At 60.0% G+C, this 22241-nt stretch overlaps 3 protein-coding genes across 6 annotated transcripts; 2 read left to right on the forward strand and 1 right to left on the reverse strand.

The window, feature by feature from the left end:
* The first annotated feature begins 94 nt into the window (after positions 1-94).
* On the forward strand, positions 95-6228 carry FLOT1 (flotillin 1). 4 transcript variants are annotated; one of them, XM_080636338.1, is made up of 12 exons: positions 95-507; positions 1737-1812; positions 1909-1999; positions 2348-2491; positions 2639-2758; positions 3243-3338; positions 3442-3594; positions 3799-3980; positions 4677-4722; positions 4834-4971; positions 5362-5526; positions 5618-6228. In XM_080636338.1, exons 1-12 carry the CDS (start codon positions 366-368, stop codon positions 5648-5650), a joined length of 1386 nt encoding a protein of 461 aa, XP_080492464.1. In that variant the 5' UTR covers positions 95-365; the 3' UTR covers positions 5651-6228. The 4 variants fall into 4 exon arrangements, with proteins under 4 accessions (XP_080492464.1, XP_080492462.1, XP_080492465.1 ...); XM_080636336.1 differs by having other exon boundaries at positions 5362-6228; XM_080636339.1 differs by lacking the exon at positions 5362-5526.
* A 104-nt stretch (positions 6229-6332) lies between these two features.
* TUBB (tubulin beta class I) lies at positions 6333-12641 on the reverse strand. Its single transcript, XM_080636283.1, has 4 exons — positions 12474-12641; positions 9480-9588; positions 9050-9160; positions 6333-8510 (listed from the first exon to the last, which is right to left on the reverse strand). The coding sequence occupies exons 1-4, from the start codon at positions 12528-12530 to the stop codon at positions 7453-7455; spliced, it is 1335 nt and encodes a 444-aa protein (XP_080492409.1). The 5' UTR covers positions 12531-12641; the 3' UTR covers positions 6333-7452.
* Positions 12642-12907: 266 nt separating this feature from the next.
* MDC1 (mediator of DNA damage checkpoint 1) lies at positions 12908-19209 on the forward strand. The gene is made up of 11 exons (XM_080636286.1): positions 12908-12914; positions 13475-13523; positions 13610-15409; positions 15500-15553; positions 15769-15887; positions 15984-16196; positions 16325-16402; positions 16868-17053; positions 17615-17740; positions 18042-18152; positions 18972-19209. The coding sequence occupies exons 2-11, from the start codon at positions 13478-13480 to the stop codon at positions 19206-19208; spliced, it is 2970 nt and encodes a 989-aa protein (XP_080492412.1). The 5' UTR covers positions 12908-12914; positions 13475-13477; the 3' UTR covers position 19209.
* Positions 19210-22241: the final 3032 nt, after the last annotated feature.

Genomic DNA, 22241 nt, shown 5'->3' on the forward strand with positions numbered 1-22241 from the left:
TATGGAAGGCATGGAATGGGAATTGTTAATCATTCCCATTCTTCTTTTGCCTTCCCTCGGGGGGGGGGGGTGTGTGTCAACCTATGGAGGAGATATCCCCTCACACTGCCCCCCTGCTCCCCCACCAGGCTCCTTGCAGTGGGAGTAGATCCCGGAATCCGGAATATCCTTTCAATGCCCTTGGAAGCATCCTGCTTCAGAAGGGATTGGTGCTGAAGCACAGCTCCTCCGGGTACCCCGGTTGCCCATGCTGGGCTGGATGGTCAAAGGGGAGCTCTCCACACCATACAACTGATGCTACATGGAGTAAATGGGTTGTAGTGATGACACAATGAGCTCCAACGGGAAATCCCAGTCATCCAGGGATGCTGGAAGTCATCATTTGGAATGACACCAGACGAGGAGGTGATGGAGGCCCCACCATAGAACCAATGGCAGGCAGTGAGAAGCAATCTACCTTGTTCACCGATGGGTCTATTGGAGTGGTGCAGTCCTGGTGTCCTCAATGTAAGGACATGGAGCTGTCGGAGCACAGAGGAGTCCATGAGGATGAGCAGCTCCCATAGGAGCCAGGCTGGGAACATCGGAGACCTCAGAGCAGCTCCAATGGGGCTCCAAGGACGTGGAGGGGGACCTGCAGCAGGGATAGCACAAGGAATAATGGGTTTAAGCTGGAGATTTAGGTTGGATACAAGGAATTCCTTCACTCTGAGGGTGCTGGCACACTGGGATGGGTTGAATGGAGAAGGTTTGGATGACCCCAGCCCTGGATAAGGGATGGGGGGGGGGCTTGGAGCAAGCTGTTCCAGTGGAGGGGTTGGAACTGCTCCTTTCCACCCCAAACCGTTCCATGATTCCATATCATTGCCAGACCTTTTGCCTTTACCTTGCCATCAGTGTTTGTGCCATTATAACCCCAGATCAGAGCAGCAAAATAGCCACAAACAGGCCAAAATATAGCAACAGAGCAGACTTTGCATCAAATCCCTGGGGAATTACCTCTGGATTAGCCGTGGTTAACTGGATTTGTTTGTGGTAACGATTGTGTTTGTAGCCTGAGGCGATGGTAGAGCTGCTGCTCGCTCAGAGGGTCTATGTGTAACCTGCGGGTCTCAAAGGGGGGGATTATAAGGTAAAATATGGAGTTATAAATTAAACCCGCTGTTAACTGTAAGCAATGTGCTCTTTGACGGCGCCAAACCCCCATTAACACCTCACAAGAGACCCCACATTGGGACCCCACAGCGCTATGACGGACCCCCCCCATCCCTTTCCACCCACCCCATCGCCTCCAAACCCGGACCCTCCGCCCGTTCTACCTCGGAGGAGGCCCCAAGCGCTGGCCCAGCCCCTTTCCCCGCCCCACAGCAGCCTCAGCCCCACCACCCCAACACGGAGGCGCCGGCTCAAGATGGCGCCGGAGCCCACCCTCCTTCTTCTCCTTCCCCTCCCTCCTTCCCGCCCTTTCTGCGGCGCAGCCAATCAGAGCGGCGATGCTCCCGTGACGTCAGCGGTTGCTGGGTAGAATAGGGAGGATGCCAGCGGCGCCTGAGGGGAGGTGAAGGGGCGGGGGGGGGCTGCGGCCATCACCGCGCCTCAGGCCGGGTCCCCGCCGCGATGTTCTTCACGTGTGGCCCCAACGAGGCCATGGTGGTGTCGGGTGAGCCGCGATCCCCACCCCCCCCCCCCCTTCCTTGGGCGCTTGGATCCGTCCATGACAGCGTTCGTCCCCGTAGGTTTCTGCCGCAGCCCCCCCGTCATGGTGGCCGGGGGGAGGGTGCTGGTGGTGCCGTGCCTGCAGCAGATCCAAAGGTGAGGAAGGTGCGGGGGGGGTGGTGGTGGTGGGATATATCCATAGGGATGGATACAGGGAATTGGGAGCAGCGGGTGGACCTGTCCCTCCCTTAGGATCTCCCTCAACACGCTGACCCTCAACGTGCGCAGCGAGAAGGTCTACACTCGCCATGGGGTGCCCATCTCCGTCACCGGCATCGCGCAGGTACCCCCCCACCATGTACTTGGTACAGCCCCTTTGCAGTGGGACCCACCCATTGCTGCTTTGGGGGGGGACCCCCCTCTTCCTTCTCCCCTTCCTCTTCCTCCCCTCCATTAAGATCCCCCTTAAAAGGGTCCTGCCTTGGTGGACCCCCCCCCATAAGGGGCTTGTGGTGGTGCAGCCCCGTCTTAAAAGGGCAACGCAACCCCCTAGTCCTCACCATGGTGGTTCCCCCCCCATCTTAAGCTCTTAAATAAGGGCCTGCTATGGAGGAGCAGCTTCTTAAAGGGGCCGCGTCCCATCGGTGTTAAAGGGGGGGGTGCGAGGCTGAATGGGTCCCGCTGGTCGCAGGTGAAGATCCAGGGGCAGAACAAGGAGATGCTGGCAGCCGCTTGCCAGATGTTCCTGGGCAAGTCGGAGGCTGAGATCGCCCAGATCGCCCTGGAGACCCTGGAGGGCCACCAGCGCGCCATCATGGCGCACATGACAGTGGAGGTAAGGGGGGGATGCAGCCCCCTTTATCCCTAAGCCCCAATGGAAGCCCTGCTCCAATTGGCTCCTGACCACTGAAGCCTTGCTGTAATTGGCTCCCCATCCTTGAAGCCCCGCCCTCCCTGACCCTAAGCTCTGCCCCTTTCATAGGAGATCTATAAGGACCGGCAGAAGTTCTCGGAGCAGGTTTTCAACGTGGCCTCATCTGACCTGGTCAATATGGGCATCAGTGTGGTCAGCTACACTCTCAAGGACATCCACGATGACCAGGTGGCACTGGGGGACAAGGGGGGACAGGCAGGGATGGGGACAGTGGCCAACGGATGGGGATATGGGGATGGGGATATGCGGATGGGGATTTGGAGATGGGGATACTCACTATGGGATGGGGATATGGGGATGGGGACAGCAGCCATAGGATGGGGATATGGGGATGGGAACAGTGGCCATGGGATAGGGACATGCGGATGGGGACAACGGCCATGGGATGGGGATGTGGGGATGGCAACAGAGGCCATGGGATGGGGATATGGGGATGGCAACAGTGGCCATGAGATGGGGACAATGGCCATGGGATGGGGACATGGGGATGGGGACATGGGGATGGGGACAGTGGCCCTGGGATGGGGATATGGGGATGGGGACAATAGATGAGAACAATGACCATGGGGACACCACACAAGCCCAGGGCCATCCCCGCTGTCCCCTATGGCTGGTGGGATGGGGGGGGGTGACCTTGTCCCCTTGTCCCCAGGACTACCTGCACTCCCTGGGCAAGGGCCGCACGGCTCAAGTGCAGCGCGACGCCCGCGTCGGCGAGGCCGAGGCCAAGAGGGACGCCGGGATCCGCGTGAGCCCTGCACCTAATGCCACCCCTTTGGCATCCCCCCCAACCCCTGTGTACCCCCCTCAATGTCCCCATGCCCATGACGTCCCCTTGGTGTCCCCCACAGGAGGCTCGTGCCCGGCAGGAGCAGGTCTCAGCGCAGCTGCTCAGCGAGGCGGCCATGGCTCGTGCCCAGCGGGACTTCGAGCTGCAGCAGGCTCAGTGCGACGCCGCCGTCAGCGCTCGCAAGGCCACGGCTGACCTGGCCTATGAGCTGCAGGTACCCCCCATAGCCCTCCGTGTGTGTGTCTCCCCCCGGACACCCCCATCCTTTAGATGCCTACATCCCCCCATCCAAGATCTGCGTCTCCCAGGATGCTTTGTCCCCCCCAAGCATCATGGTCCCCCCTAAACCACCCCAATGGTGCCTTCTCTCCTTAACATCGGGGTGCCCCCCAACCAAGTGTCCCTCGGGGGGGTGTAGGTGGCGAGGACGAAGCAGCAGATTGAGGAGCAGCGGGCGCAGGTGCTGGTGGTGGAGCGGGCGCAGCGGGCGCAGCTGCAGGAGCATGAGATCGGCCGCCGGGAGCTGGAGCTGGAGGCCACGGTCCGCAAACCGGCCGAGGCCGAGCGGTACCGGCTGGAGCGCCTGGCCGAGGCACAGCGGTGAGGGCATGGCCCCTTTAAGGGCAGCGTGGCCCCTTTAAGGGAGAGCCCCAACCCAAACTCCCAAGCCATTGCCCCTTTAAGAAGGAGCCCGTCCCATTCTACCAAGCCTCATTGGTGGAACCCACTGCCTAACTTGATGCCATTGCCCATTTAAGAAAGATTTACCAAGCCTCACTCCCTCATTGGTGGGACCCACTGCCTAACTTAATGCCATTGCCCCTTTAAGAAGCCCAGTCCTATTCCACCAAGCCTCACTGGTGGGACCCACTGTCTAACTTGATGCCAGAGCCCATTTAAGAGAGCCCAGGCCCATTCCACCAAGCCTTATTGGTGGGACCCACTGCTTGAGACTATTGCCCCTTTAAGAGAGCTTTACCCAGTCAAACCCCCTCATTGGTGGGACCCACTAACTTGATGCCATTGCACCTTTAAGAAAGAGCCCCATCCCATTCCCCCAAGCCTCATTGCTGGGACCCACTGTGTAACTCGATGCCATTGCCCCTTTAAGAGAGTTTCACCAAGCCACACCCCCTCCAAGGGGGTCCAACCACCGCCTTGCACTTAAAAAGGAGCCGCGGCCCTTTTAAGGCACGAGGCCACACCCCTTTAGGCCCCGCCCATTCACAAACCACGCCCATTATGACACCTCCCCATTAAGTCACGCCCCCCCCGCTGACGCTCCGCCCCCCCCAGGTCCCAGCTGATCCTGCAGGCAGAGGCAGAGGCCGAGGCCATGAGGGTGAGTTAGGGGGAGGGGTGTCACATCCACTTATGGGGCTTTGCCCCCCAACTGTGGGTCAGAGCCCCCCAACCCCAATGTGTGTGGGGGGGGCTCGGGTGTCCCTCGCAGGTGACAGGGGCGGCAAAAGCAGCCGCTGTGGCCGCTCGGGCCAGGGCAGAAGCAGCGCAAGCAGCGGCCAAGGCTGAAGCCTTTGGGCAGTACCAGGAGGCGGCCGTGGTGGAGATGGTGCTGCAGCGGCTGCCCCAGGTATGGGGCTGGCTTAGGGGGTCCCTATGGGGGGATTTGGGGCTCAAAGGGGGGTTTCAGGGGTCCCCATGGGGTGTTCTGGGGTCCTCCCCATGGATGTGGGGTCCCTGTTATGGAATGGGGGGTTTAGGGGGCGCTTGGCGGGGTTTTGGGGTCATTCCACGGGGATCTGGTACAAGGGAGGATGCTGGGGTCCCTCCCATGGATGCAGGGTCCCTGCTGTGGAACACAGGGGCTACGGGGGGGGGCCTGTATTTGGGTGCCACGCTCCCATTTTGGGGCGACTTTTGGGGTATTTTGGGTGCTGTGCTCCCTTTTTGGGGCGATTTGGGGGGTATTTTGGGTGCTGAGCTCAGGTTTTGGGTTGATTTTGGCCTGTTTTGGGTGCAGGCAGCTGAGGCGGTGGCGCAGCCACTGTTGGGGACGCGCCGGGTGACGCTGGTGGCCGGCGCCTCCGGGGCCGTGGGGGTCTCACGGCTGCCGGGGGAGGTCCTGGACGTTGTCACCCGCCTGCCCAGCGCCATCGAGGCCTTGACTGGCGTCAGCGTCACCCAGGTCTGCCCTTGGGGACATGGCGGGGGGGGGGATGAGGGAACACCTGGGCCTGGTGTCACCTCCTCAGGGTTCTTTTGGTCCCCCCCCACAGGGCAGCCAGAAGAAGAGCGAGTGCCAGGGGTGAGGTGGGGATGCCAAAGGGGCACCAACGCGGTGGTAATGAGCTCAATGCCACCAACTGCTTAGAGCCTTGTCCCCATGGGGCCACCACCCCAAAGCCTCTCTCACTTAACTGCTGCCACCCCTGGAACCCATGGCCCCATGGTGCCACCACCCCAGAGCCGGTGTCCCCATGGTGCCACTAACCCAAAGCCTCTCTCATCACCCAAGTGCCACCACCCCAAAACCCATTTCCCCATCAACCCAAAGCCTCTCTCATCCAAGTGCCACCACCCCAGAGCCCATGGCTCCATCAGTTCAAAGCCCATGGTGCCACCACCCTAGAACCCATGTCCTATGGTGTCATCACCCCAGAACCCATGTCCCCATGGTGCCACCACCCCAGAGCCTCTATCACCCAAGTGCCACCACCCCTAGAACCCATGTCCTATGGTGCCATCACCCCAGAACCCACGTCCCCATGGTGCCACCAACCCCTAGAGCAATGTCCCCATGGTGCCACCACCCCAGGGCCTGGCGTGTACCCAAGCTGGCGTTGGGGGGGGGCAGATGTGTCCCCATGTCCCCACCTCATTAAAGCTGCTGCATCCACCCCAGGCCTGGCTCCTTCCCGATGCCTTTGGGGACCCTACTAAAGGGATACTGGGGGCAGGGAAGGGACCAAAGACATGGGACAAGGAGGGGGGGAATTTTCCATCCCGGGTTTATTCCTGGCCCCAGGGGCGGCTTTTCAATATGAAAAAAAAAAACCCAACAAAAAAAAGAGGGGAAAAAGGTTCAAAAGGGGAAAAATGGCCCAAAATGAGGGGAGGGGACATTGGGGGGTGGGGGGGAATAGGAGAGCCCATTGGGGGGGTGGGGGTGGTAATAATTTAGTGGTGTCACCCCCCAGTGTGGTGGCCTCTGGTGATGGGGATGAAGGGGACGAAGGCCTCGTGGAGCAGTGGTGGTGGAGGCTCCTCAGTGCCCATGAGGGTGCTGGGACTCGGTGGTGGTGGTGATGATGATGATGGACGAGGGCTCTGCATTGACTGTGGTGAAGGATGAAGGCTCTTCATTGACCATGATGGGCAAGGGCTCTTCCATTGACCATGATGAAGGCTCTTCTCTGACGATGATGAAGGCTCTTTGGTGACCATGATGAAGAGCTGGGTATCTCTGGTGACCATGATGAAGGACAAGGGCTCTTCATTGACTGTGATGCTGGACGAGGACTCTTCATTGACCATGATGGAGGACAAGGACTTTTCATTGACTACGATGAAGGCTCTTCATTGACCATGATGAAGGCTCTTTGGTGAACATGATGAAGGACAAGGGCTCTTCATTGACCGTGACGATGGGCGAGGACTCTTCATTGACCATGATGAAGGCTCTTTATTGACGATGATGAAGGCTCTTTGGTGACCATGATGAAGGACAAGGGCTCTCCACTGACCACAATGAAGGATGAGGGCTCTTCATTGGCCACGATGATGAACAAGGGTTCTCCATTGACCATGATGAAGAACAAAGACTCTCCAGTGCCAAAGAGCTTTCACCTGCAGGACACCAGCTCCCTGAGGAGGAGGATGATGAAGGCCAGGACCATCCCAAGGAGCAGGATGAGGGGGGGACAACAACAAAGGCCAAATGGTCCCCGGTGACACCAGTGCAGTGCAGGGGGGAGGACACGGATGACACCAAGGCCAGGGGGGGTCTCTGAGGACGCCGATGGAGGACGAGGATGATGAAGGCTCTCCAAGGACATGGGCGGGGGGGGGGGTGTGTGTGTTTCTCCATTCATGGCCAAGCCACCTCTACCCCTCAAGCTTCTTCTTCGGCCTCTTCCCCGAAGTCCTCCTCTTCCTCGGCGGTGGCGTCTTGGTACTGTTGGTACTCGGAGACCAGGTCGTTCATGTTGCTCTCAGCCTCGGTGAACTCCATCTCGTCCATGCCCTCGCCCGTGTACCAATGGAGGAAGGCTTTGCGGCGGAACATGGCCGTGAACTGCTCCGAGATCCTCTTGAAGAGCTCTTGGATGGCCGTGCTGTTGCCGATGAAGGTGACGGCCATCTTGAGGCCACGGGGGGGGATGTCGCACACGGCCGTCTTCACGTTGTTGGGGATCCATTCCACGAAGTAGGAGCTGTTCTTGTTCTGCACGTTCAACATCTGCTCGTCCACCTCCTTCATGGACATGCGGCCCCGGAAGACGGCCGCCACCGTCAAGTAGCGCCCGTGGCGCGGGTCGCAAGCGGCCATCATGTTCTTGGCGTCAAAGACCTGTTGGGTGAGCTCCGGTACCGTCAAGGCCCGGTACTGTTGGCTCCCTCGGGATGTCAATGGCGCGAAGCCCGGCATGAAGAAGTGGAGCCGAGGGAACGGGACCATGTTCACGGCCAACTTCCGAAGGTCGGCGTTGAGTTGCCCGGGGAAGCGTAAGCAAGTGGTGACCCCGCTCATGGTGGCCGAGACGAGGTGGTTGAGGTCCCCGTAGGTCGGGGTGGTCAGCTTGAGGGTGCGGAAGCAGATGTCGTAGAGGGCTTCGTTGTCGATGCAATAGGTCTCATCCGTGTTCTCCACCAGTTGATGCACGGACAACGTGGCGTTGTAGGGCTCTACCACCGTGTCCGACACCTTGGGTGACGGCACCACGCTGAAGGTGTTCATGATGCGGTCGGGATATTCCTCTCGGATCTTGGAGATCAATAGGGTGCCCATCCCGGAGCCGGTGCCGCCCCCCAAGGAATGGGTCAGTTGGAAGCCTTGGAGGCAATCGCAGCTCTCCGCCTCCTTCCGCACCACATCCAGAACCGAATCCACCAGCTCGGCCCCTTCTGTGTAGTGGCCTTTGGCCCAGTTGTTGCCGGCACCGCTCTGGCCTGGGGGGGGACATGGTGGGGGGGTGTCACCATCATCTTGCTCCCAACACCCCCCAGCCCCATTTGAGGACCTTGGAAGCCCCCATCCCGTTCCTGAGGGCCTTCAAGTCAACCTTGACCCCCCCATAGAGACCTCGATCCCATCCTTTGTGGGTCTCCATCAACCTCCTTGGGGACCCCAAGCCCATTGGAGAGCTTTGGGAGCCCCAACCCACCCGTGGGTACCTCCATGGACACCCTGAGCAAGACACCCATGTCCTACAGAAGCCTCAAGAACCTAATGTGGGGCCCCACAACCCCTATGGGGACCCCAAAACCCAACTGGGGGACATCATGAGACAGCATGGCCACCAAGAAGGGGACAACAGGGACCTCCTGCCCCATTTTGACAAGCACTTGAGAGGCACTAAGGAGGGATGTGCGAATGGGGAACCACTGCAGTGGGGACCCACCACCCAGCCCCATGCTGATGGCCACCAAAGGGCCACCCAATGAAGGCAATGGCCAAGACAGGCACTGCAGAGGACACGGGGACTCACCAAAAACAAAGTTGTCCGGCCTAAAGATCTGCCCAAAGGGTCCTGAGCGCACCGAGTCCATGGTCCCAGGCTCCAGGTCCACCAAGATGGCCCTTGGCACATACTTCCCCCCTGGAGACGGCAGCGTGTCACCAAGGTGTGGTGGTGATGGGGACATGGTGGTGATGGGGATATGATGGTGGGGACATGGTGGTGATGGGGATGTGGTGGTGGGGACACGGTAGTGATGGGGACGTGGTGGCAACGGGAACGTGGTGGTGATGGGGATATGATGGTGGGGACATGGTGGTGATAGGGATATGACGGTAGGGACACGGTGATGGCGACATGGTGATGGGGACATGCTGGTGATGGGGACGCAGTAGAGATGTGGACGTGGTGGCAGTGAGGACATGGTGATGGGGACGTGGTGGTGATGGGGACATCCTACCGGTGGCCTCATTGTAGTAGACACTGATGCGGTCGAGCTGGAGGTCGCTGTCTCCATGGTAGGTGCCAGTGGGGTCGATGCCGTGTTCATCGCTGATCACCTCCCAGAACTAATTGGGGGTCGGGAAGAAAGGGGAGAGGGGTGTCAATGAGGTTCCACCTCCTTTTCTTCTCCCTCCAATGAGAAGAGAGGAACCAAGAAGGTTCCACCCCTCCCCTTGGTCCCATAGGGGCTGGGGATGAATGAAGAGAGCTGTGATTTAAGAGGGTGGAGCTTAAAGGGGAGGAGAAGCCCCATTGGCTGGGAGGGGTTGAGCTTTGGAAGCTGATTGGAGGAGCCAGCCCAAGGGGCGGGAGAGTAGAAAGGGGGCGTGGCTTGACCGTGTGGGCAGGGCCATGAGGGGGCTGACCAATGGGGGTGGAGCCCTGGGGGGGGGGCGTGGCCTCCGTGGCCACGGGGGGGCGTGACCAAAGTAACGGGCGGGCGGGAACCGGAAGCAGGGTTTGAATGGCGGCGCCTCCAAAAAAGCTGCTTTTTGCCCCAAATTTACCCTTTTCTGCCCCAAAACCACCCCTCTTTTAAAAGGGAAAGTGCCAAAATCATGGGGTTTGGCCTCAAAATGTGCCCCTTGGGAAGCAGTGGGGACCCCAAACCCCCCATCAAGGTCATGGTGGGGGGGCAGAGCCACACCCTAAGGGTGAAAATGGGTCCAAACCCCCCAATTTTGGGGCTGACGGTGAAGAAATGGGTTAAAAAAGGCGATCTGGGTTAAAAAGCATCATTTTGGACACTGAAAATGTGCATTCACTGGGGTTGAGTGAGGTTAAAATGGCTCTTTTTGGTTTAAAATGCTGTTTTGGGGTGGAAAAGGGGAATTTTGTGACTCAAATCGTTGTGATGGGGCAAAAAAATCCATTTGGGGAGTAAAAATAACTAATTTTAGGGGGAAAAGTGGCGTTTTAAGGCTATAAAACGCGTTTTGAGAACAAAAAGGTTTCCATTCCGAGCTGAAAACTGGAAAAAATAGGAATTCTGGGGTGGAAAACTGATTTTAGGGTTAAAAATGGCTTTTTGGAGGTGGAAAACCCCGTTTCTGGGTAGAAATTTGGGGTCCAAAAAGCTCATTTGAGGCATTTTGAAGAACAAAGATCGCGTTCTGCGGATGAAAAACCTCCATTGCGGGGGGTGCAAAGTTGGTTTGGAGACACAAAGGTGCTGTTTTGGGGCTGAAAACGTTGATTTTAGGACAAAACCCCATCATTTTCGAAAGGAAAAGTTGATTTTGAGTCCAAAAACCCCCGTTTTCGGGCTAAAAACCACGTTAAATGGGGAAAACCCTATTGTGAAGCAGCAATAAAACCATTCCCACGTGGAAAAGAGCCTGTTTTGGGGCCCAATCACTCATTTTTGGGGCTCAATGCATCATTTTGCATTAAAAAACAAGTTTAGGCGTAAAAAAGCCTTAATTTTGGCCGAAAACGGCTGAATTTGGGGCAGAAAAGCTGCCTTTGAGGAGCACAAAGATGCTATTCTTCAGCTGCAGCCCTCCATTTTGGGGCTGGATTCCTCCATTTTGGGGTGTGATCGCCCTTCTTTTAGCAGCAAAACCACCCTTTTGGACTGAAATAAACCCATTTTCGGGCTGAAAAGTTCCTTTTTGCTTCTCAAAAGGCTCTTCTGGGGCAAAAAAACCCCTTTTTGGGGACTGGAAAATGCTGTTTCAGAGAACAAAGCTCTTCCTGTGTGGGGGAAAACCTCCATTTTGGTGCTTTTGGGGGCAAAAAAGCTTCTTTTAGCGCTAAAAAAAACCATTTTGGGGCCATAAGCCGTAAATCCGGGCAAAACCGCTTTATTTCAGGGAGAAAATCTCCTTTTTGAGGGCAAAAATGCGCATTTTGGGGCTCAATTTCTCCTTATAAAGAACAAAGCTTCCTCCGTCGTTGAAAAACCTCTATGGGGCATTGAAAACCTCAATTTTAAGGCCAAACCCCTCGATTTAGGGGCAAAAAATCCTCTATTTTTACCCTCCCACCGCCTATTTTAAGGCTAATCAAGAAAATCTCCATTTTGAGACAAAAGAATTGCGGTTTTGGGGCGAAAAAAGCCCATTTTGGAGCCAAAAGAGCCCCTTGAGGGGCGGCACGCCCCTGTTTTGGGGATGCAAAGCTTCAATTTTAGCTTAAATCTATTTATTTTTGGGTAGAAAACCCCCTTTTTGGTTGCCGAAGCCACTGTGGGTGCCACGCCCCGATTTTGGGGGCAAAAAGCTTCATTTTGGGGGTGTAAACCCTCATTTTACCACAGAAAAAGCCTGATTTTGGTCAAAATCCCTTTCGAAGAGGTGGAAACCGGCTTTTTTTAGGTGAAAAACTCAATTGTGCGAGTGGAAACGAAGCAAAGGGGCGGACTGATGGGATTTTGGGGTAAAACCAGCGCAATTTGGGATTTTAAAGCACCGTTCGTGTGTGAAAACTCCTATTTTGGGGCTAAATCCCGCCATTTCAGGGCTTTAACGCCCCTTTCGAGGGCGGAAAAATTGGCGAATCGGGCCAAAACCCGACATTCTGGGGGAAAATACCTTGAAACGAGGTTTTAGGGAAGAAAAAGCAGGGGTTTTGGGGTAAAACCGAGGGGGTTTGGGGCAAAACCGGCGCTTTTTTGAGGCTTAAAAGCCGCTTTCGGGCGCCGCTCCCCTGAGGCGCGGCGGGAAACCGCCATTTTGAGCCGCGTGATAAGGCAGGGGAGGCACGTTTTGAGGCCAAAAACCTCCATTTTGGGGCCGAACCGCTTCGCTTTTGGGGCAGAGCCGCTCGTTTCCCCTTCGCGGGCCCCTGAACGCGCGGGAAAGGCGCCGTTTTGGGCTAAAATCGCCCCGATTCGGGTCCGCCTTTGTCTGGGCGAGGGGAGGGGCCTCTTAAAGGGGCCGCGCCGCGGTGGGAGGGATGAAGGGGGGGGCCCACCCTTATGTCCCGCCGCAGCCCGCCCGCCCTTCACCTTGGCCCCGATCTGGTTGCCGCATTGTCCCGCTTGGATGTGGACGATCTCCCTCATGGTGGCGGTGCGCGGTGAAGGTGCCGGAGCGGTGGGGCCCACCCGGTCGTGGATGGAGCTTGTCGGTGCAGCTGCCCCTTTAAGACCGGAGCGCTGAGTGCAGCGGCGGCGGCAGCAATGGCGGCTCCCGCGGCCCCGCGGCGCCTCATATAGACAAGGCGGTGCCGCCCGGCCCCGCGCTCCCATTGGCCAGCACCACCCTCCCGCCGCGCTCCCATTGGACGGTCTCTCGTAGCACCGCCCCCTTCCCTCGGAGGACCGCCCCCCGCCTCTCTTTACGGACGTGCGCCGCACCCAATGGGATGACCGATGGGCGGTGACGCGACGAGGGGCTGGCCAATGGGAAGAGGGAGGCGGGGCTTGGGCGCTGATGGCGCGGGAGGGGTGAGCGATGGCGGCCCTTGAGGCGGGTTGAGGGGTGCCGGGGCGGTTGGGGGGGGTCTATGGGGCACTTGGGAGTCAAGTGGGGCAGTTGGGGGCCATACGGGGCAGTTTGGCGTCATATGGGGCAGTTTGGGTGTACCTGAGGCAGTTGGGGGGGTCCTTGGGGCAGTTGGGGGTCATATAGGGCAGTTGGGGGTGTCAGTTTCGGTTAATATGGGGCAGTTTGGGACCTTGTGGGCAGTTGGGGGCGCCCCTGGGGCAGTTGGGGTTCATATGGGGCAGTTGGGGGGGTCCTTGGGGCAGTTTGAAGTCATATGGGGCAGTTGGGGGCCTTGTGGGGCAGTTGGGCATCATATGGGGCAGATTGGGGCCTTATGGGGCAGTTGGAGGGGGGGCCTTGGGGCAGTTGAGGCCTTTCTGGGGTAATTTGGGGGTTCCTGGGGCATTTAGAAACCAAGGGGGTATTTGGAGGGGCCCTTTAGCCACGGGGGGGGTGGTTTGGGGGTGACTGGAGGAGGGGGGCAATTGTTCCTATGGGGCAGTTGTTGTTGCCCCCCCAGACCATGCACCGAAGGCACCACCAAAGCCTCAGCACCGTTGGGGGCACCGGTAGGTCCTGTCCCCCCCCCCATCCTCCCCTCACCAAGTATTGGGGTGCCCTAAAGGCCCCCCCCCAGTAGCTGAGGCCTCCCTAGGGCAGGGACCAGCGGCGGAGGAGCCAGATGTGCGCCCAGATGTTTGGAGCACCCTAAAGCGCTGCCGGAGCCCCGGGGGGAGGCACCTGCTGGATGTGCCCCCCCCCAGCCTGGATCCAGATGTGGGAGGCCCCAAAAGGCGCCGCCAGGCAGCCCCAAGCGCCCTGGATCCAGATGTTGGAGGCGCCGCAAGGCACCCCCGGGATCCAGATGTGGGGACCCGAGGGGGGCTGGTTCACCCCCCGGGCCCCCAGAAGGATGTGGGTGCAGATGTGCCACATCTGGCGGTGAGTGGGGCAGATGGGGGGGCTCCGCTTCGCCTCAGCCCCCGTGGGGCGGTGAGCAGCGAGCCAGCTGTGGCGGCGGAAGGCCTGAGTCCAGATGTTGAGGGGCCCCAGAACGGAGGCCGGGTGCTGGCGGTGGACAGCGACACAGATGTGGAGGGCGAGGAGCCCCATCCAGATGTTGCAGCCCCCCCCAATGGCCGTGGGGCGCTCGAGGACAGCGATACAGATGTGGAGCTGGCACACAAGAGCCCAGCTGCGGGCAGCCCCCGCACTGGGCACCAGGTGCTGGTGCTGGACAGCGATACAGATGTGGAGGAGGAAGAGGGAGCCCGTCCAGATGTTGAGCCCACCGCAGCCCCCAGAGACCCAGCTGTGAAGGCCAAGCCCCCCGGTGGGGCCGCTGCTAGTGGGAGCGATACAGATGTGGAGGGGGACGCCTCCGATCCAGATGTGTGGCCGCCAAAAGCCCCTCGAGACCTCCCCCGCCATCCAGATGTGGGGCTGGAGACCCCCCACCCCCGTGGGCAAAGGCCCGGAGCTGAGCTCCAGCGGCTTTGGGTGGACAGCGATACAGATGTGGAGGAGGACGGGGGGAGCCCAGATGTTGGCCGTGCCCAAATCCAGATGTTGTGCTGCGAGGAGCACGTCTTGGTGATGGAGACGCCCAAGCCAGATGTTGGGGAGCCCCAAGGGGGGGACCCTGACACCGATGGGGAAGACGAGGACCTGACTCAATGCTTTCTTCCCCCTTGGAAGCAGCCAATGGTGGTGCTGGAGAGCCCAATTCCAGATGTTGGGACCATGCCCCCCGATCCAGCTGTTTCCCCCCCCAGCGGTGACAGCGACGGAGGGGAGGTGGCTCCAACGCCAGATGTTCGGCACCTCCGGAGCCAAATCCGGTTCCAGGCCTTCCCCCGTCCAGATGTTGTGGGCAGCGACGCCGAGACGGCCCCAAACAGCTGGAAAATGGCCCCAAAATCCGGGAGTGACATAGGGAGGACCCTGAGCCGCGACGATGTCAGCCCAGTTCCAGATGTGGAGGCTGCAAGCCCAGACGTGGTTGCCCCAAGTCCAGATGTGAAGGCCCCAAATCGAGATGTGGGGGCCCCCAATCCAGATGTGGCGACCCCAAGTCCAGATGCGAAGGCTCCAAATCCAGATGCGGTGACCCCAAATCCAGATGTGACGACCCCAAGTCGAGATGCGAAGGCTCCAGATCCAGGTGTGGCAACCCCAAATCCAGGTGTGGCAACCCCAAATCCAGGTGTGAGGGCCCCAAGTCCAGATGTGGTGGCCCCAAATCCAGTTGTGAAGGCCCCCAATCTGCACGTGTCTGCTCCATATCCAGCCATGGCGGCCCCGAATCCAGATGTTGGGGCCCAAGAACACAATGGAAAGACCCCGGTGCCGGTTCCAGCTGTGCCGATGGACGCTTCCACCCCCAAATCCCAACATCTGGACTCGTGTTCGGGTGCCACCGGTGGTGCTGATGGGACAGAGAGCGACAGCGACGGTAAGGGGGGGTCCACTCCCCTGCCTCCCCTCTTATGGGGTCCCCCCCAGATGTTGGGAACCCCCTCATGGTCTCTTCTTCCCTATCCAGATGTTGACCTCTTCCTGGAGCCCACCCAGAGCTTCCTGCCACCCGCAGACAAAGGTGGGTGCCCTGGACCCGTGGGGGTACCCCCATGTTCTAAGGGGTCCCTCTGCACATTTGGGGGTCCCCCATGGTCTCCTGGGGGTCCCCATCTCCAGATACTTGGGTGCTCTCCAATGTGACCCCCATATTTGAGTGTCCCCCTGCATACCTGTGTCACCCCCCCACTCTTTGGGTACCCCCAATGAGCCTGGTTCACCCCCAAATGTCCCCAGGTTCACCCCAAGGTTGGGACCCTGAGGAGCCCACTCAGCTCTTCTGCCCCCCCCAAGAGGAGGAGGAAGAGGAGGAAGAGCCCCCCCAGGCCCCCCCCCAGGCCCCCCCAAAGGAAGAGGTGAGTGGGGAGGGGCTTGGCGTAAGCTCCGCCCCTCCCCATTGTGACATCACAACCCCCTTATTGTGATGTCACTGACCCCCCCCAATCCCGTAGGGGCCCCGGCGCAGCCAGCGCCTGGCCAGGAGCCGAAGGGGCGGAGCTAAAGGGGGCGTGGCCTCGGAGGAGGTGGGCGGGGCTCCCCTTGGCCCCGCCTCCCTGCGGCGCAGCCCCCGCCTCTTGGCGCGCCCCCTCGCGGAGCCACGCCCCCCGCCGGCCAAGCCACGCCCCCGGCGGGCAGGGAGTGGCCAATCACAGAGGAGAGCGCAGGTGGGTGTGGCCTGACAGGGGTGGGGGCCTAAAGGGTGGTGGGCGGGGCTAAGGTGGGGTGCGGGCGTTGCTGATTGGTGGAGAGCAGGCTGGGGGCGTGGCCTCACGCAATGGCTCCACCCCCCTAGGATAAGGAGGAGGAGCCCATCAAGGTGGAGGCACCGCAGCTCCGCCCCCGGCGCAGCCTTGGCTCCTCCCACCCAAAGGTATTATGGGATGGGGAACGGGGGGGGGCGGGGGGATCAGGACCTTAGGGGGATCCCCAGTGTCCCCATCGTGTCCCTATCACGTCCCTGTCGTGTCCCCAGTGTGTCCCCCTCGTGTCCCCATTGTGTCCCCATCATATCCCCATCGTGTCCCCATTGTGTCCCCATCATATCCCCATTGTGTCCCCATCTTGTCCCCATTGTGTCCCCATTGTATTCCCATCATGTCCCCATTGTTTCCCCAATGTGTCCCCATTGTGTCCCCATCATGTCCCCATTGTATCCCCATCATGTCCCCAGTGTGTCCCCATCATTTCCCCAATGTGTCCCCATTGTGTCCCTGTTGTGTCCCCATCATGTCCCCATTGTATCCTCATCGCGTCCCCAGTGTGTCCCCATTGTGTCCCCGTTGTGTCCCCATCGTGTCCCCATCATGTCCCCATTGTATCCCTATCGTGTCCCCAGGTTCTCTTCACCGGGCTGGTGGCCTCCGAGGCCATGGAGGTGGCCCTGAGCTCCTTGGGGGGGTCTGTGGCCACCTCAGTGTTCGATTGCACCCACCTGGTGACCGACCGCATCCGGCGCACCCTCAAGTTCCTGTGCGCGGTGGCTCGCGGTGTCCCCATCGTCACCCCTGAGTGGCTCCATAAGGTCCTATGGGGGTGAGGGGACACTTGGGGACATGGGGGGCCTTGGGGACATGGTGGCCCTTGGGGACAACGGGAAGAGGTTGGGGACATGGTGGCCGTTGGGGACAATGTGAAGAGCTTGAGGACATGGTGGCCCTTGGGGACAAAGGGGAGAGCTTGGGGACATGGTGGCCCTTGGGGACAAAGGGAAGAGCTTGGGGTCATGGTGGCCATTAGGGACAATGGGAAGAGGTTGGGGACATGGTGGCCCTTGGGGACAAAGGGAAGAGCTTGGGAACGTGGTGGCCACTGGGGACAAAGGGAAGAGCTTGGGGTCATGGTGGCCAATGGGGACAAAGGGAAGAGCTTGGGGTCATGGTGGCCATTAGGGACAATGGGAAGAGCCTGGGGACATGGTGGCCCTTGGGGACAAAGGGGAGACCTTGGGGACGTGGTGGCCATTGGGGACAATGGTAAGAGCTTGGGTCCATGGGATGGGATCCTTGCGTTCAATGGGGACGATGGGGACCGGATGTCCATGGGGGCCCCTGTGGTGCCACCACGTTGTCCCCGTTGTCCCCAGAGTGCCATCAGTGGCCGCATCCTGGCCCCTGGCCCCTTCCTGGTGCAGGACCGGCAGCAGGAACGTCACTTCGGCTTCAGCCTGGCCCAGGCCCTGCAGCGCGCCCGCCGTCACCCCCTGCTCCAGGTGACCCCAATCATGGTCCCCAATGGTTCCCTGATGGGTCCCGAGTGGGTTCTCAGTGGTCCCCAATGAGTCCCTAATGGTCCCTGATGGGTCCCCGATGGGTCCCCAATGGTCCCTAATGGGTCCCCAATGGTCCCCAGTGCCCCCATTGGGGACTCAATGCTGAAGACATCACCCAATGGGGCCCCATTGACTTGGTCCCATCAAGGGTGTCCCAAAGGGGTCCTGGCCCCCTCTCAAGTGCCCTTGTCCCCCAAGTTGTGTCACCAATGTCCCTATTGTCTCCTCTGTATCCCCTCAGGGCTATGAGATCCACGTGACCCCCAGTGTCCGCCCCGAGCCCGAGCACATGAAGGACATCATCACCTGCAGCGGGGGCACCTTCCTGCCCACCATGCCCAGCACCTATAGGGTGAGGGGACATCAATGGGGCAGGGGCCCCCAAAGCCACCAATGAGGGGATGAAATGGGCCCTTTGGGGGGGATCTGGGAGGTCCCTATGAGGGTTGGGGGGGTCCTGAGGGATGGGGGGTGGTCACAGGGGTCTTGGAGGATCCCCATTGGCATTGGGGGATCCCACTGGGGTTGGGGGTCTCCATTGGGCTTAAGGGGTGCCCCTTGGGCTTGGAGGTACCCATTGGGTCTAAGGGGTGCCCATTGATGTTGGGGGTCTCCATTGGGTTTGGGGGTACCCATTGGGTTTGGAGGTGCCCATTGGGTTTAAGGGGTGCCCATTGATGTTGGGGGTCTCCATTGGGTTTAATGGGTGCCCACTGGGTTTAAGGGGTACCCACGGATGATGGGGGTCTCCATTGGGTTTGGGGGTGTCCATTGATGTTGGAGGTCTCCACTGGGTTTAAGGGGTGCCCATTGATGTTGGGGGTCTCCATTGGGTTTGGAGGTGCCCATTGGGTTTAAGGGGTGCCCATTGGATTTGGGGGGGCCCATCGGGTATAAGGGGTGCCCATTGGATTTGGGGGTGCCATTAGGTTTAAGGGGTACCAATTGATGTTGGGGCTCTCCATTGGGTTTGACGGTCTCCATTGGGTTTGGGGGTCTCCACTGGGTTTAAGGGGTGTCCATTGGGTTTAAGGGCTGCCCATTGATGTTGTGGGTCTCCATTGGGTTTAAGGGGTTCCCATTAGGTTTGGGGGTGCCCATTATGTCTAAGGGGTGCCCACTGATATCAGGGGCTGCCGTGCCCCACACTCACCCCCATTTCCCCCCCCAGCCCCGGCGCGTGGTCGTGTCCTGCCCGGAGGATGCGTGGTGCTGGGCCCCGGCGCTGAGCTCCCGCCTGCCCCTGGCCTCCCCGGAGCTGCTGCTCACGGGGCTCCTGCGGCAGCGCCTGCAGCTCCAGCCCTTCCTCCTGCCCCCCCCCACCGAGACCCCCCCAATGCCCCCCCCGCCACCCCGCAACCGGGGTCCCCCCAGCACCCGGCGGCGCCCGGTGGGGCCCCCCCAATAAAGAGCAGAACCAAAAGAGTCTGATTTGGGGGGGGGGAGAAATGGGGGTCAGGGTGCCAACGGAACCCCTTTGGGGGGGGGAAACGGGGGTGTCACCTCTATGGGGTGGGAGATACCAATTCAACCCCCGTGGGGGGGAAATGGGCGGGGCAAGGCCATTTATCCTCCTTGGAGCCCAGATTTACCCTTTCAGGACCCAGATTTACCCCCTCAGGACCCCATTTACCTTCTCAGGACCCACATTTACCCCCTCAGGACCCAGATTTACCCTCTCAGGACCCCATTTATCCCCTCAGGACCCAGATTTACCCCCTCAGGACCCCATTTACCCCCCTTGGAGCCCAGATTTACCCCCTCAGGACCCCATTTACCTCCTTCAGGACCCAGATTTACCCTCTCAGGACCCCATTTACCCCCTCAGGACCCAGATTTGCCCCCTCAGGACCCCATTTACCCTCCCAGGACCCAGATTTGCCCCCTCAGGACCCAGATTTGCCCCCTCAGGACTCCATTTACCCCCCTTGGAGCCCAAATTTACCCCCTCAGGACCCAGATTTACCCCCTCAGGACCCACATTTACCCCCTCAGGACCCAGATTTACCCCCCCAGGACCTAGATTTGCCCCCTCAGGACCTAGATTTGCCCCCTCAGGACCCCATCTACCCCCCTTGGAGCCCAGATTTACCCTTTCAGGACCCAGATTTGCCCGCTCAGGACCCCATTTACCCCTTAAGGCTCCATTCACTCCCTGTTTCCCCCCCCAGCTTCCCATTGGCCAGCGAGGAGGCGGGCCCTCCGCACTTCAGCTTCTCATTGGCTGGCGGTTTTCCGCCGCTGGGGTTGGGGGGGCGGGCTCTGCGCTCGGCTCTGCACGCTGATTGGCGGAGCGGGAGGGACGGCGGGCAGAGGCGGTGGAGCGTTCCCGGCGTGCACCGCGCGACGGTGTGGCTACTGGGAGGTACTGGGAGGCAATGGGAGTAATGGGAACATCAATGGGGGATACTGGGAGTAATGGGAGCATCAATGGAGAGTAATGAGAGCATCAATGGGGGGTAATGGGAGGCAATGGGAGTAATGGGAGTATCAATGGGGGGGAATGGCAGGTACTGAGAGTAATGGGAGCATCAGTGGGGGGTAATGGGAGGTACTGGGAGCATCAGTTGGGGGGCTACTGGGAGTTACTTGGTCTCTTACTGGTTCTTACTGGGATTTAGGTGCCACCAATGGCTGAGCAGCCACCAGCGACTGGTGAGACCCTTTCCCCCCCCCCCCCCCCAGTGTGGGTGTCCCCCACAACCCCCCCCCCATCACATGGTTCCTTCCACCCCCCCCCCCCAGGTCTCATCCCCCCATCACACTTCATGCTCCGAGCCCCCGGGACCAGCACCAGGTAAGGACCCCCCCCAGTGCTCCCAGTTACCCTCAGTGCTCCCAGTTACCCCCCCACAGTGTTCACAATTACCCCCCCCAATTGCTCCCAGTTACCCCCAGGGACTGGCTCCCCTTTGGCAGGACCCTGGAGGCGGAGCTTGAGGCCGAAAGGAGGCGGAGCCAAGCCCTGGAAGCAGAGCTTGAGGCAGAAAGGGGGCGGAGCCAAGCATTGGGGGTGGAGCTTGAGGCCGAAAGGAGACGGAGCCAGGCATTGGGGGCGGAGCTTGAGGCCGAAAGGAGGCGGAGCCAAGACCAGGGGGCGGAGCCTATTGGGGGGCAGCCCCTGGAGGTGAGCACAGGCCCCATGGGGTTCCCTATCCCAATGGGGTCCCAATGGGATCTCAATGGGATCCTAATTGTGTCCCAACGGGGTCCCAATGGGGTCCCAATGATGATCCAATGGTATCCCCATGGGGTCCCAATGAGGTCCCAATGATGACCCAAAGGGGTCCCAATGGTGTCCCCACTCCCCCCCCAGTGCCAGGCCCAGTTCCTGCTCCAGGCCCGGCTCAGCGCCATGGGCCACATCCTGGCCCTGCAGGAGAAGGAGCTGAGCCGAGAGGTAGGACCTTGGGGGGGACATGGGGGGGTTTGGGTGCCATAGGGTGCCCCATGGGGGGGTGGTTGGGTGCCATAGGGTGCCCATGGGGAGGGGGTTTGGGTGCCATAAGGTACCCATGGCTGGGGGGGGTTTGGGTGCCATTGGGTGCCCATGGTGGGGAGCGGTTTGATGTGCCTTAGGGTGCCCCCCTGTGCCCCCCAGCTGCCCCCCCCAGGGGTGCCGGTGGCCGTGGCCCCCCCAAGGCTGCGCCTGCTCTTGGGGTGCTGGAGGGAGAAGGTGTTCGGGCTCCTGGTGCAGCTGCGGGTGCAGGAGGAGCTGCAGCGGGTGCTGAGCGCGCAGGTGGGTGCTGGGGACCCCTGTCCCCTAGGGTTGGAGTGCACTCGGAGCCATGGGTCCCCTATGGGGGGCTCAGGACCCATGGGGGCGTGCTGGGGTCCCTTAGGTGGGCACCCTGGGGGCCGCGGTGGCAGCGGGGACCAGGAGGGTGACGCGCTTGGAGCTGAGCCTGAAGGAGAGGATGGAGAGAGCCGAGGAGCAGAGACGGGAAAGCCAGGTTAAGGCATTGGGATATGGGAATGGGATTGGGATATGGGGTATGGGATATGGGGTATCGAATATGGGATATGGGGTATGGCATATGGGGTATGGGATATGGGGTATGGGATATGGGGTATGGGATATGGGGTATGGGACATGGGGTATGGGATATGCGGTATGGGATATGGGGTATGGGATATATGGGATACGGGATATGGGGTATGGGATATGGGCTATGGGGATATGGGATATGGGGTATGGGATATAGGGACACATGTGGGGACACGGTGCCTTTTGTCCCAGCGCCTGGCGCAGGAGGTGACCCAGCAGCGGGGACGGGCAGAGGCGGCCGAGGAGGCACTGGGGGAACTGGCCCGGGTGGCTGCCAGGTACTGGGAGGGACTGGGGCGACGCTGTCCCCATATCCCATTATCCCCATATCCCATACCCTCATATCCCATGCCCTCATATCCCAATGTCCCACCATGTCCCCTGTGGTGTCCC

Source organism: Psittacula echo, assembly GCF_963264785.1.
Source record: "Psittacula echo genome assembly, chromosome: 31".
Lineage (NCBI taxonomy): Eukaryota > Metazoa > Chordata > Aves > Psittaciformes > Psittacidae > Psittacula > Psittacula echo.